We start from the raw sequence: 15,953 nt of genomic DNA on the forward strand, positions 1-15,953 counted from the left end.
GTTGTCGTGGATGGAGCTGAGGTGGAGGTGGGTAGTGTGGATTGATATGAGGCGGGAGGTGGGTAGTATGGATGGAACTGATGAGGGAGGTGGGTAGTATGGATGGAGATGAGGAGGGAGGGTGGGTAGTATGGATGGAGATGAGGAGGGAGGTGGGTTAGTATGGATGGATGATGAGGAGGGAGGTGGGTAGTATGGATGGAGATTGAGGATGGAGGTGGGTAGTGTGGATTGAGTTAGATGAGGGATGATGTGGCGTAGTTGTGGATGATGATTGAGGTGAGGGATCGTGGGTATGTATGGATGGAGATGAGGAGGGAGGTGGGTTAGTATGATGGAGATGAGGGAGGGAGGTGGGGTTAGTATGGATGGAGATGAGGAGGGAAGGTGGGTTAGTGTGGCTGGAGATGAGGAGGGAGGTGGGTAGATGTGAGTGAGGGAGGTGGGTAGTATGGATGGAGATGAGGAGGGAGGTGGGTAGTATGGATGGAGATGAGGAGGAGGTGGGTAGTATGGATGGAGATGAGGAGGGAGGTGGGTAGTATGGATGGAGATGAGGAGGGAGGTGGGTAGTATGGATGGAGATGAGGAGGGAGGTGGGTAGTATGGATGGAGATGAGGAGGGAGGTGGGTAGTATGGATGGAGATGAGGAGGGAGGTGGGTAGTATGGATGGAGATGAGGAGGGAGTGGGGAGTATGGATGGAGATGAGGAGGGAGGTGGGTAGTATGGATGGAGATGAGGAGGGAGGTGGGTAGTATGGATGGAGATGAGGAGGGAGGTGGGTAGTATGGATGGGGTGAGGAGGGAGGTGGGTAGTATGGATGGAGATGAGGAGGGAGGTGGGTAGTATGGATGGAGATGAGGAGGGAGGTGGGTAGTAGTGGATGGAGATGAGGAGGGAGGTGGGTAGTATGGATGGAGATGAGGAGGAGGTGGGGTTAGTATGGATGGAGATGAGGAGGGAGGTGGGTAGTATGGATGGAGATGAGGAGGGAGGGGGGTAGTATGGATGGAGATGAGGAGGGAGGGGGGTAGTGTGGATGGAGATGAGGAGGGAGGGGGGTAGTATGGAGGAGATGAGTAGATGAGGAGGAGGTGGGTAGTATGGATGGAGATGAGGAGGGAGGTGGGTAGTGTGATGGAGATGAGGAGGGAGGTGGGTAGTATGAGGGAGGTGGGTAGTATGGATGGAGATGAGGAGGGAGGTGGGTAGTGTGGATGGAGATGAGGAGGGAGGTGGGTAGTGTGGATGGAGATGAGGAGGGAGGTGGGTAGTATGGATGGAGATGAGGAGGGAGGTGGGTAGTGTGGATGGAGTTGAGGAGGGAGGTGGTTAGTATGGATGGAGATGAGGAGGGAGGTGGGTAGTATGGATGGAGATGAGGAGGGAGGTGGGTAGTATGGATGGAGATGAGGAGGGAGGTGGGTAGTATGGATGGAGATGAGGAGGGAGGTGGGTAGTATGGATGGAGATGAGCTGGGAGGTGGGTAGCATGGATGGAGATGAGGAGGGAGGTGGGTAGTATGGATGGAGATGAGGAGGGAGGTGGGTAGTGTGGTTGGAGATGAGGAGGGAGGTGGGTAGTATGGATGGAGATGAGGAGGGAGGTGGGTAGTGTGGATGGAGATGAGGAGGGAGGTGGGTAGTGTGGATGGAGATGAGGAGGGAGGTGGGTAGTATGGATGGAGATGAGGAGGGAGGTGGGTAGTGTGGGTGGAGTTGAGGAGGGAGGTGGGTAGTGTGGATGGAGATGAGGAGGGAGGTGGGTAGTGTGGATGGAGATGAGGAGGGAGGTGGGTAGTATGGATGGAGATGAGGAGGGAGGTGGGTAGTATGGATGGAGATGAGGAGGGAGGTGGGTAGTATGGATGGAGATGAGGAGGGAGGTGGGTAGTGTGGATGGAGATGAGGAGGGAGGTGGGTAGTATGGATGGAGATGAGGAGGGAGGTGGGTAGTATGGATGGAGATGAGGAGGGAGGTGGGTAGTGTGGGTGGAGTTGAGGAGGGAGGTGGGTAGCGTGGATGGAGATGAGGTGGGAGGTGGGTAGTGTGGATTGAGTTGAGGAGGGAGGTGGGTAGTGTGGATGGAACTATGAGGAGGGAGGTGGGTAGTATGGATGGAGATGAGGAGGGAGGTGGGTAGTATGGATGGAGATGAGGAGGGAGGTGGGTAGTATGGATGGAGATGAGGAGGGAGGTGGGTAGTATGGATGGAGATGAGGAGGGAGGTGGGTAGTGTGGATGGAGATGAGGAGGGAGGTGGGTAGTGTGGATGGAGTTGAGGAGGGATGTGGGTAGTATGGATGGAGATGAGGTGGGTAGTATGGATGGAGATGAGGAGGGAGGTGGGTAGTATGGATGGAGATGAGGAGGGAGGTGGGTAGTATGGATGGAGATGAGGAGGGAGGTGGGTAGTGTGGATGGAGATGAGGAGGGAGGTGGGTAGTATGGATGGAGATGAGGAGGGAGGTGGGTAGCGTGGATGGAGATGAGGAGGGAGGTGGGTAGTATGGATGGAGATGAGGAGGGAGGTGGGTAGCATGGATGGAGATGAGTAAAGCACCTAACACACCGTGTCGGTGTGGCCATGTGATCACCTGCTGGGTGTCGACCAAGTTGGGTGTCGACCAAGTCGACCTTGTTGGCATTTTCCATGCCAACAAGGGCCTCAAACCAAGTCATACTGCAACAAGAGCTCTTCATCATTGTGTTGAGTATCTCTACGTCAAAATGTGTTGATTCTTTGAGTTGCAATAAATGAATGTTGTTGTTGCTACGGCTAGTGGTAATATCGGTTCAGTTGTGTGCTGCAGACTCCTTTCTAAAGGCATCTGTTTCCCTCTCTCTGTCCCTCTCTTCCTCCATGCCCATCCCTCTGTCTGTGCACCCCCTCTCTACTCTCCTCCCTCCCATCCTCCCTCTCAGGCTCGGCTGCGTTGCCAGGCAACATGGCGTACTTTGGGAGTGCCCAGGATGATGTGGATCTGGAGGATGAAGATGATGAAGAGGAGGAGTGTGACGACAGGATGTCAGCTCACAGCCACAACTCAACTTCCTGTCTGTCCTCACAGCGGAAAAACAAAACAACGCCGGGGAAGAAGGTCTCCAATGGACATGGTACTACTGATCTCCATGTTGTTTTGGTACTCACTACTGATCTCCATGTTGTTTTGGTACTCACTACTGATCTCCATGTTGTTTTGGTACTCACTACTGATCTCCATGTTGTTTTGGTACTCACTACTGATCTACATGTTGTTTTGGTACACACTACTGATATACCATGTTGTTTTGGTACTCACTACTGATCTCCATGTTGTTTTGGTACTCACTACTGATCTCCATGTTGTTTTGGTACTCACTACTGATCTCCATGTTGTTTTGGTACTCACTACTGATCTACATGTTGTTTTGGTACACACTACTGATATACCATGTTGTTTTGGTACTCACTACTGATCTCCATGTTGTTTTGGTACTCACTACTGATCTCCATGTTGTTTTGGTACTCACTACTGATCTCCATGTTGTTTTGGTACTCACTACTGATCTCCATGTTGTTTTGGTACTCACTACTGATCTCCATGTTGTTTTGGTATTCACTACTGATCTACCATGTTGTTTTGGTACACACTACTGATCTCCATGTTGTTTTGGTACTCACTACTGATCTACCATGTTGTTTTGGTACTCACTACTGATCTCCATGTTGTTTTGGTACTCACTACTGATCTACCATGTTGTTTTGGTATTCACTACTGATCTCCATGTTGTTTTGGTACACACTACTGATCTCCATGTTGTTTTGGTACACACTACTGATCTCCATGTTGTTTTGGTATTCACTACTGATCTACCATGTTGTTTTGGTACACACTACTGATCTACCATGTTGTTTTGGTACTCACTACTGATCTACCATGTTGTTTTGGTACTCACTACTGATCTCCATGTTGTTTTGGTACTCACTACTGATCTACCATGTTGTTTTGGTACTCACTACTGATCTCCATGTTGTTTTGGTACTCACTACTGATCTACCATGTTGTTTTGGTACTCACTACTGATCTCCATGTTGTTTTGGTACTCACTACTGATCTCCATGTTGTTTTGGTACTCACTACTGATCTCCATGTTGTTTTGGTACTCACTACTGATCTACCATGTTGTTTTGGTACTCACTACTGATCTCCATGTTGTTTTGGTACTCACTACTGATCTCCATGTTGTTTTGGTACTCACTACTGATCTACCATGTTGTTTTGGTACACACTACTGATCTCCATGTTGTTTTGGTACTCACTACTGATCTACCATGTTGTTTTGGTACACACTACTGATCTACCATGTTGTTTTGGTACTCACTACTGATCTCCATGTTGTTTTGGTACTCACTACGGATCTACCATGTTGTTTTGGTACTCACTACGGATCTACCATGTTGTTTTGGTACTCACTACTGATCTACATGTTGTTTTGGTACACACTACTGATCTACATGTTGTTTTGGTACACACTACTGATCTACCATGTTGTTTTGGTACTCACTACTGATCTACCATGTTGTTTTGGTACTCACTACTGATCTACCATGTTGTTTTGGTACACACTACTGATCTACATGTTGTTTTGGTACACACTACTGATCTCCATGTTGTTTTGGTACACACTACTGATCTACCATGTTGTTTTGGTATTCACTACTGATCTACCATGTTGTTTTGGTATTCACTACTGATCTACCATGTTGTTTTGGTACTCACTACTGATCTACATGTTGTTTTGGTACACACTACTGATCTACCATGTTGTTTTGGTACACACTAGTGATCTCCATGTTGTTTTGGTACACACTACTGATATACCATGTTGTTTTGGTACACACTACTGATCTACCATGTTGTTTTGGTACACACTACTGATCTACCATGTTGTTTTGGTACACACTACTGATCTACCATGTTTTGGTACTCACTACTGATCTACCATGTTTTGGTACTCACTACTGATCTACCATGTTTTGGTACTCACTACTGATCTCCATGTTGTTTTGGTACTCACTACTGATCTACCATGTTGTTTTGGTACACACTACTGATCTACCATGTTGTTTTGGTACTCACTACTGATCTACCATGTTGTTTTGGTACACACTACTGATCTACCATGTTTTGGTACTCACTACTGATCTACCATGTTTTGGTACTCACTACTGATCTACCATGTTTTGGTACTCACTACTGATCTCCATGTTGTTTTGGTACTCACTACTGATCTACCATGTTTTGGTACTCACTACTGATCTCCATGTTGTTTTGGTACACACTACTGATCTACCATGTTTTGGTACTCACTACTGATCTACCATGTTTTGGTACTCACTACTGATCTACCATGTTTTGGTACTCACTACTGATCTCCATGTTGTTTTGGTACTCACTACTGATCTACCATGTTTTGGTACTCACTACTGATCTCCATGTTGTTTTGGTACACACTACTGATCTACCATGTTGTTTTGGTACTCACTACTGATGTACCATGTTGTTTTGGTACACACTACTGATCTATCATGTTGTTTTGGTACACACTACTGATCTCCATGTTGTTTTGGTACTCACTACTGATCTACCATGTTGTTTTGGTACTCACTACTGATATACCATGTTGTTTTGGTACACACTACTGATCTCCATGTTGTTTTGGTACTCACTACTGATCTACCATGTTGTTTTGGTACACACTACTGATCTCCATGTTGTTTTGGTACACACTACTGATCTACCATGTTGTTTTGGTACACACTACTGATCTACCATGTTGTTTTGGTACACACTACTGATCTACCATGTTTTGGTACTCACTACTGATCTCCATGTTGTTTTGGTACTCACTACTGATCTCCATGTTGTTTTGGTACTCACTACTGATCTCCATGTTGTTTTGGTACACACTACTGATCTACCATGTTTTGGTACTCACTACTGATCTCCATGTTGTTTTGGTACTCACTACTGATCTACCATGTTTTGGTACTCACTACTGATCTCCATGTTGTTTTGGTACACACTACTGATCTACCATGTTGTTTTGGTACACACTACTGATCTACCATGTTGTTTTGGTACACACTACTGATCTACCATGTTGTTTTGGTACTCACTACTGATCTACCATGTTGTTTTGGTACACACTACTGATCTACCATGTTTTGGTACTCACTACTGATCTACCATGTTGTTTTGGTACACACTACTGATCTACCATGTTGTTTTGGTACACACTACTGATCTCCATGTTGTTTTGGTACACACTACTGATATACCATGTTGTTTTGGTACTCACTACTGATCTACCATGTTGTTTTGGTACACACTACTGATCTACCATGTTGTTTTGGTACACACTACTGATCTACCATGTTGTTTTGGTACACACTACTGATATACCATGTTGTTTTGGTACACACTACTGATATACCATGTTGTTTTGGTACTCACTACTGATCTCCATGTTGTTTTGGTATTCACTACTGATCTACCATGTTGTTTTGGTACTCACTACTGATCTACCATGTTGTTTTGGCACACACTACTGATCTACCATGTTGTTTTGGTACACACTACTGATCTACCATGTTGTTTTGGTACACACTACTGATCTACCAACTCTATAGTGCACTACTTTTAACCTGGGCCCAGGCCAAAAGTAGTGCACTACATAGGGAACAGGGTGCCATTCAGGAAGCAAACCATGTACTCAGTGATCCGCGTCCACAAACAGAGCTCCATCATCCTCCCTTTACACACACACACACACACACACACACACACACACACACACACACACACACACACACACACACACACACACACACACACACACACACACACACACACACACACACACACACACACACACACACACCATGTATGCATAGCACCAGGCATTTTTCACTTCTACTGAAGCAAAGTATACACAGTTCTCACCCAGAGCTCACCCAGGGCCATGGGTCTTAAAGGAGCAGCAGTTCTCACCCAGACCTCACACAGGGCCATGGGTCTTAAAGGAGCAGCAGCTCTCACCCAGGGCCATGGGTCTTAAAGGTGCAGCAGCTCTCACCCAGGGCCATGGGTCTTAAAGGTGCAGCAGCTCTCACCCAGGGCCATGGGTCTTAAAGGTGCAGCAGCTCTCACCAGACCTCGCCCAGGGCCAATCGTCTTAAAGGAGCAGCCATGTTTGTACAGTATACATATAGAGTTCCATATAGAACCTATGGTTGGACATATAGAGTTCCATATAGAACCTATGGTTGGACATATAGAGTTCCATATAGAACCTATGGTTGGACATATAGAGTTCCATATAGAACCCATGGTTGGACATAAAAAGTTCCATATAGAACCCATGGTTGGACATATAGAGTTCCATATAGAACCTATGGTTGGACATATAGAGTTCCATATAGAACCTATGGTTGGACATATAGAGTTCCATATAGAACCTATGGTTGGACATATAGAGTTCCATATAGAACCTATGGTTGGGCATATAGAGTTCCATATAGAACCTATGGTTGGACATATAGAGTTCCATATAGAACCTATGGTTGGGCATATAGAGTTCCATATAGAACCTATGGTTGGGCATATATAGACCTCCTCCTCTCCTCTGCCCTCGGTTGTTCTATGGTCCGAGTCACAAATGGCACCCTATTCCCTTCATAGTGCACTACATTTAACCAGGTCCCATCACCCTATTCCCTTTATAGTGCGGCAGGTAGCCGGTAGGTAGCCTAGTGGTTAGAGCATTGGACTAGTAACCGAAAGGTTGCAAGACCGAATCCCTGAGCTGACAAGGTAAAAATCTGTTGTTCTGCCCCTGAAAAAGGCAGTTAACCCACTGATCCTAGGCCGTCATTGAAAATAAGAATTTGTTCTTAACTGACTTGCCTAGTTAAATAAAGGTAAAATAGTGCACACATTTTAACCAGAGCCCTTAGTTTTTGACCTATGGGCCCTGGTCACTATAAAGGTAATAGTCTGCCATTTGGGACACAGCCAGAGTAGAGCACAGTGTTTGAGGAAGCGTGTCTTAGGACGGATGTGAACATGCTAGGTCTTGTGCAGACAGTCAGTAGTATGTATGGGGGGTGAAACCAGAGACTGCAGTCAACTCAGCAGGAATCCTGGAGCAACTAGACTCCCTACACATACAGCTTAGCACTGACACCACCTTACAGAGAGAGAGAAACTTACTGTGGAGGTCAAAAGTTGAGCTCATGTTTATTCTGTCAAATATGATGGATGGAGGAGGAGGAGGAGGAGTGCTTGTCTACATGTTGGACTTAAATCAGCTTGGCCAGAGTTCGGGAAGGGATGTGTGTGTGAGCATTTGTTTGTGTGTGAGCGTGTGTGTACTGTATACAGAGGGTGTGAGTGTGTGTACTGTATACAGAGGGTGTGAGTGTGTGTGTGTGGGTGCTGAAAAGTGCTCTGTGGGAAAGCCAAACGTTACCCGGAGCCAGAGTGTTGGTCCTACACACGTTGAGGGAACCAGAGACTTCTCCCAGCTAGAGCTTGTGCCAAGTAGGACACTTTAATATGCTGCACTGGCGGGAGGCCAACTGTTTAGAGTAAAATACAGCTCCCTCAGGCAGATATAGAGCACTTTTCACTGATTAACTGACCCAACAAACACTATTTCTCTGTTTCACTATAATCTTACTTTCCAACATCGGACACTTTCTTTTCAGTAGGCCTATCATAACAGTACTTGGAGTTTGAAAGCTGCAGGATATTTAAATGGATTTTAGATTTTAATATAACCTTGGGTGGTACTTGATGTATTTTGTTCCTTTTTTCAAAGAGATATTGAGTGCCGTTGAAATTAAAGCATTGTAAAGAAATGGTATTTGTCACTGTTCAAATAGGTGTTTGTTAGAATGACACTTCTGGGAGCATCACAGTGAGTCACTGAAAGCTTTTTAACTGATTTGATTAAGCACAGTCTTTTCAACGTACTGTCTTTTCAATGTACTGTCTTTTCAATGTACTGTCTTTTCAATGTACTGTCTTTTCAATGTACTGTCTTTTCAATGTACTGTCTTTTCAATGTACTGTCTTTTCAAAGCACAGTCTTTTCAATGTACTGTCTTTTCAAAGCACTGTCTTTTCAAAGCTCTGTCTTTTCAAAGCTCTGTCTTTTCAAAGCTCTGTCTTTTCAAAGCTCAGTCTTTTCAAGTTACTTTGGAATAATAATGTACCTGTAACTGTAACAGACATAAAACAAATATAGACATTAGAGGTCGACCTCTAATAGACATATCATAACGGATTGACAGTTGCATCCCACTGAGAACACACTGGTTGAATCAATGTTGTTTCCACGTCAATTCAATGAAATTACGTTGAACCAACGTGGATTAGACGTTGAATTAACACACAGCTCTTAACACACATGACAGATAGACTGACACTGCTATCATAGTTATCAGCTTAGGCATTGTCTTCCGTATATTATTCAAGTGTGAAATATGGTTTATCTGAGAAGCTTCTGCATAGTTTGAGTAGCTAGCCTACTTTTGTTTGTCCATTTAGTATGGTATTTATGGTTTGTTAATAATAGCTGCACACACATTCAGTGTGGATGTGGCTTTGGCCACACCACGTTCAAGGTTAATGTAAGGATAGAGTAAACAGAAAAGTTGTAAAACTGATGTTGAAAACATGGTAAACAGTCCATACATTTCATCGTTCTCATTCTGTGTTCCAGTGTTGAATGGCCACTGCAGGTCCTTACGGGGGAAGGAGCTCTTCCTGAGGCCCAGAGGGAGAGAGGCTATCCAGGCCAGAGAGAGGGCTGAGAGGGGAGAGGCCCGGAGGGAGAACCACAGGACCTCTACAGGACCCCCAGCCAGGACCTCCAGCACCACCCACAGTCTTCGCCACAGCAGACCCACCCAGGAGCACCCAAAGCAGGTACACCAGGGAGACACAGATGGCCTGGGATGGAGAGTACCTGGGCTGAATCCCAAATGGCACTCTATTGAATATTCTCCATGTAGTGTACTACCCTTGACCAAGGCCTATAGGGCTCTGGACAAAAGTGGTGTACTATATAGAGAATAGGGTGCCTTTCGGGACAGATTAAGTGTGTATCTCAATGGTCTGATGCCAGCGTGCCAGTCTGTTAGTGTTGGCCCCAGTATTCTGTCACTGCTGGAGGGTTTACATTTCCTGTCCTCCTGGTACAGCTTCCTGTTGGCTACAGACATGCTGACCTTTCTCTCTCTCTCTCTCTCTCCCCCTAACTCTCTCTCTCTCTCTCCCCCTAATTCTCTCTCACTCTCTCTATCTCTCAAACCAGACTTCCCCTTCCCCTCGGCCGTAACTAACCCCTCAACATTTACAAATCTGATCTGTAAGGTTTAAGGAAGCAATATGGTGGAAACTCCACCACTACACTGCTGACATAGTCACATTGTTCTGTATGGCAACTGGGAGCAGTGATGCCCTCTGGTGGGCGGAGTGGGATGGTTCCCTCATTCTTCCCAGCAACGCTCAGCCCCTCCCCGACACACACACACACAGACACCTTTATGCAGAGGAATAATACTGACAGTTACTGGCTTCATGTACATAACCTTGGCAGACATACGTCATTAAGAATATTTAGCATGAGTGCTATTTCAAACACATTCCAATTTGGGTCTTCCTTCATTCAGGTTGTGATCCAAATGGCACCCTATCCCCTATGTAGTGCACTACTTTTGATTGGTGCCCTATGGGCTCTGGACAAAAGTAGGGCACTATCTAGGGATTAGGATGCCATTTGGGACACAAACCTGATCTCCTTTGTGCATCTGCTGTTATATAGGAGGGATGCCAGAAACCTCACCTTATCCTTGGCAAACCAACAGGTGACAGATTGTCTGGTGTCCTGTCCACCTTGGTGTGGAACTAATCAACTACACCTCATTAAGAGAGGAGATTTGAAGTCTGTACTCTACTGTATATGATCAGGTTAAAACGTGGACCGATGGTCAATGATGAAATGTAGAGCAGCTATAGATATAGAAGGAGAAGACATACTGGACCTAGGTATAAATGATGATAGAGCTAGGTATAAATTATGATGGAGCTAGGTATAAATGATGATGTAGCTAGGTATAAATTATGATGGAGCTAGGTATAAATGATGATGGAGCTAGGTATAAATGATGATGGAGCTAGTGTAACGCTTGTCGTTGGAATGAGGTGAGGACCAAAGCGCAGCGTGGTAAGTGTCCATATTCAATTTAATAACTGGACACTAAGAATACAAAAATAACAACGTGAATGATACAAAACGAAAACGAAACAGTCCCGTATGGGGAAAACACAGACACAGGAAAACAACCACCCACAAAACACAAAGGAAAACAGGCTACCTAAATATGGCTCCCAATCAGAGACAATGACTGACACCTGCCTCTGATTGAGAACCATACTAGGCCAAACACATAGAAATATAACCATAGAACAAAACATAGAAAAAACAACATAGAATGCCCACCCCAACTCACGCCCTGACCAAACTAAAATAAAGACATAACAAAGGAACTAAGGTCAGAACGTGACAGCTAGGTATAAATGATGATAGACCTAGGTATAAATGATGATGGAGCTAGGTATAAATTATGATGGAGCTAGGTATAAATGATGATGGAGCTAGGTATAAATGATGATAGAGATAGGTATAAATGATGATGGAGCTAGGTATAAATGATGATGGAGCTAGGTATAAATGATGATGGAGCTAGGTATAAATGATGATGGAGCTAGGTATAAATGATGATGGAGCTAGGTATAAATGATGATAGAGCTAGGTATAAATGATGATGGAGCTAGGTATAAATGATGATGGAGCTAGGTATAAATGATGATAGCTCTATCATAGCTCTATCATCATTTGTACCTCATCATTTGTACCTATCATCATTTGTACCTCAGGTATAAATGATGATGGAGCTAGGTATAAATGATGATGGAGCTAGGTATAAATGGAGGTATAAATGGAGCTAGGTACAAATGATGATGGAGCTAGGTACAAATGATGATGGAGCTAGGTATAAATGATGATAGAGCTAGGTACAAATGATGTTGGAGCTAGGTATAAATGATGATGGAGCTAGGTATAAATGATGATGGAGCTAGGTATAAATGATGATGGAGCTAGGTACAAATGATGATGGAGCTAGGTATAAATGATGATGGAGCTAGGTACAAATGATGATGGAGCTAGGTATAAATGATGATGGAGCTAGGTATAAATGATGATGGACCTAGGTATAAATGATGATGGAGCTAGGTATAAATGATGATGGAGCTAGGTACAAATGATGATGGAGCTAGGTATAAATGATGATTGAGCTAGGTACAAATGATGATGGAGCTAGGTACAAATGATGATGGAGCTAGGTATAAATGATGATGGAGCTAGGTATAAATGATGATGGAGCTAGGTACAAATGATGATGGAGCTAGGTATAAATGATGATGGAGCTAGGTATAAATGATGATGGGGCTAGGTATAAATGATGATGGAGCTAGGTATAAATGATGATGGAGCTAGGTATAAATGATGATGGGGCTAGGTATAAATGATGATGGAGCTAGGTATAAATGATGATGGAGCTAGGTATAAATGATGATGGAGCTAGGTATAAATGATGATGGAGCTAGGTATAAATGATGATGGAGCTAGGTATAAATTATGATGGAGCTAGGTATAAATGATGATGGAGCTAGGTATAAATGATGATGATGTGAGATTTCCAAAATGTACTTTTTGATAATCATCCTTGTGTCTATTGCAGGTTTCAAAAGGGAACAGGCTGTCACGGGTATTGTCAGCTACCGTACACAACTCCGGTGCCAAAAAGCCCCCGGCTTCCCGACCACCGCCGTCTAGAACTGTGAAGTCCACAGCCGCAGCGCTTCCCAGGGGCCACACCCCCTACACCAAAGCCAGACTTCTCAAAGAGGCCAAACTCACCTTGGGCAAAAGAGCCTCCTCCAAAGCTCGCCAACCCCTGAAGAAGCAACGGCGCTCTGCCAGTGGCAGTGCCCGCCGCCACCCACGCCCACCACACTCCAACTCAGGAAAACTCTCAAGCGGCAATGCAAAGACTCCCAACAAACAGAAGGTACAATCCAACAAGGCAGCTGGCAGGTGTTGCCTACAACGAGTCAACGGGCAGCTTCACCCACGCCGATGTGGCGGTAAGCAGGTACTGCAGGGGCGTGAGGGCGTCAGACACTCCAAGAGACGTCTGGGGCTCCCGGCTGAGGAGTCTTCGCCGGAGGTCAAAAAGGTTAGACTGCAGGTCAATGCCCCGGAGACGCGAAGCAGCAGGAAGGTCAATGTCCAGGAGAAGGCTGTGACGGAGTCCGGTGGCCATCTTGGTAAGGTCACGTCCTCCCGACCTTCCTCCTCGGAGCAAAGACCCAAACGAGCCTCCGCTGGCAAGCTGATGTTGACCCGACAAGCACAGTCCATACCCCCTACTGCTAATACTACTACTACTGCTAATACTACACCACCAGCTAAGAACACTACTTCTAAGAAAACTTTCCAGGGCACTTCCAAGAACACTTCCCATGTCACTTCCAAGGGCACTTCCACCTCCACTTCCACTACCTCAGCAGCCAAGGTGAAACCAGGCACCAGCAGCCCGGCTAAAGCAGCAGCAGAGGCTAAAGCAGCAGCAGAGGCTAAAGCAGCAGCAGAGGCTAAAGCAGCAGCAGAGCCTAAAGCAGCAGAGAGGCAGCGGGGAGAGCGGGAAGAGCGGGAGAGTGGGGAGAAGAGAGGTGCAGCACCACCCCCGCCCCTGTCCCTAACCGAGGTGCCAGTGTTCAGACCCAGCCTGGAGGAGTTCCACGACCCCCTGGTGTATGTGGAAGCGGTGCGGGGGCAGGCAGAGAGCTATGGGCTGTGCAGGGTGGCTCCTCCTCAGGACTGGAGGCCAGAGTGCAAGCTGAAAGAGGACATGAGGTTTGTGACCCAGGTGCAGCACATCCATAAGCTGGGTCGGCGCTGGGGGCCCAATGTACTCCGGCTGGCCTGCATCAGGAAACACCTCCAGGCCCAGGGCATCTCCATGGAGGACCCCCCGCTCATAGGTACATTTCTGTAGGACTGATACTTAGGGTGCATCCCAACTGGCACCCTATTTGCTACATAGTACACTACTTTTGACCAGAGCCCTATGGGGGCCCTATGGACCCTGGTCAAAAGTAATGCACTAAATAGGGAAAAGGACCTCCCGGTCGCGGCCGGCTGCGACAGAGCCTGGGCGCGAACCCAGAGACTCTGGTGGCGCAGCTAGCACTGCGATGCAGTGCTCTAGACCACTGCGCCACCCGGGAGGCCAGTTTCATCTTATTCTAGTACAGTTTCATGTTATTCTAGTACAGTTTCATCTTATTCTAGTACAGTTTCATGTTATTCTAGTACATGTTCATCTTATTCTCGTACAGTTTCATGTTATTCTAGTACAGTTTCATGTTATTCTAGTACATTTTCATGTTATTCTAGTACAGTTTCATGTTATTCTAGTACATTTTCATGTTATTCTAGTACATTTTCATGTTATTCTAGTACAGTTTCATGATATTCTAGTACAGTTTCATGTTATTCTAGTACAGTTTCATGTTATTCTAGTACAGTTTCATGTTATTCTAGTACAGTTTCATCTTATTCTAGTACAGTTTCATCTTATTCTAGTACAGTTTCATCTTATTCTAGTACAGTTTCATCTTATTCTAGCACATATGTCAACTCTATATAGAGTGGCTATCTATCAAGTTTTACAGTTTGAAGTTTCCTCTTGTTAATTCAGTGTGCTGCTAGAGGTTTCCTTCTGAGGGAACTATACTATGGTTAAAAGGCTTCTCCCAAATTACCTCTGACCCCCCACCCCCTCATCCTGACCTCTGAACCACCTCTCATCCTGACCTCTGAACCACCTCTCCACCTGACCTCTGACCTACCTCTCATCCTGACCTCTGACCTACCACTCATCCTGACCCACCTCTCATCCTGACCTCTGAACCACCTCTCATCCTGACCTCTGAACCACCTCTCATCCTGACCTCTGAACTACCTCTCATCCTGACCTCTGAACCACCTCTTATCCTGACCTCTGAACCACCTCTCATCCTGACCATCCTGCCCATTGGCTGCTGCTGATTGCTCTTAGTGTGTTTGTAAGTGAGACCTTGACTCTGACCTTACCTAGTGAGGAAGGATTACAGTTCCTCTGCCAGGTGGCAGCTTTGATGAGATTACACTGGGAGAGATGGGGGTTGTCAGGATCCCCGACACAGACACACGCACACACACACACGCACGCACGCACGCACGCACGCACGCACGCACGCACGCACACACACACACACACACACACACACACACACACACACACACACACACACACACACACACACACACACACACACACACACACACCACACGACTAGTGTAGCTCACACACAGTCACATACACACACTCACACACACACTCACACACACACACACACACACACACACACACACACTGACAACCCCCAGACCAGTAGCTGTGTGAGAGTGAGTGAGAGTGAGTGAGAGTGAGTGAGTGTGAGTGTGTGTGTGTGTGTGTGTGTGTGTGTGTGTGTGTGTGTGTGTGTGTGTGTGTGTGAGTGAGTGAGTGAGTGAGTGAGTGAGTGAGTGAGTGAGTGAGTGAGTGAGTGAGTGAGTGAGTGAGTGAGTGAGTGAGTGAGTGAGTGAGTGAGTGACAAATGGGGAACGTCTGTAAGGGGATTTTACAGGCAGCAGGCACCCATGGTGAGGGAAAGGAGAGGAACGAAGGAGCAGAGACATTACACTCTGTCTGTGTCTCAAATGGCACACTATTCCCTATAT

The 15,953-nt window shown here is 45.9% G+C and overlaps 1 protein-coding gene across 2 annotated transcripts in view; it reads left to right on the forward strand.

Annotated features, from left to right (window-relative positions):
* jarid2a (jumonji, AT rich interactive domain 2a) overlaps positions 1–15,953 on the forward strand; it is a 96,462-nt gene that overhangs the window by 62,557 nt on the left and 17,952 nt on the right. For both annotated transcript variants that reach the window (XM_038977510.1, XM_038977509.1), the window contains exons 5-7: positions 2,931–3,122; positions 9,780–9,985; positions 12,865–14,170. In XM_038977510.1, the coding sequence (XP_038833438.1) occupies positions 2,931–3,122; positions 9,780–9,985; positions 12,865–14,170 (1,704 nt within the window). The remainder of the gene's footprint in view (positions 1–2,930; positions 3,123–9,779; positions 9,986–12,864; positions 14,171–15,953) is intronic.

The sequence above is a fragment of the Salvelinus namaycush genome, chromosome 37 (genome assembly GCF_016432855.1).
Source record: "Salvelinus namaycush isolate Seneca chromosome 37, SaNama_1.0, whole genome shotgun sequence".
NCBI classification, from domain to species: Eukaryota; Metazoa; Chordata; class Actinopteri; order Salmoniformes; family Salmonidae; genus Salvelinus; species Salvelinus namaycush.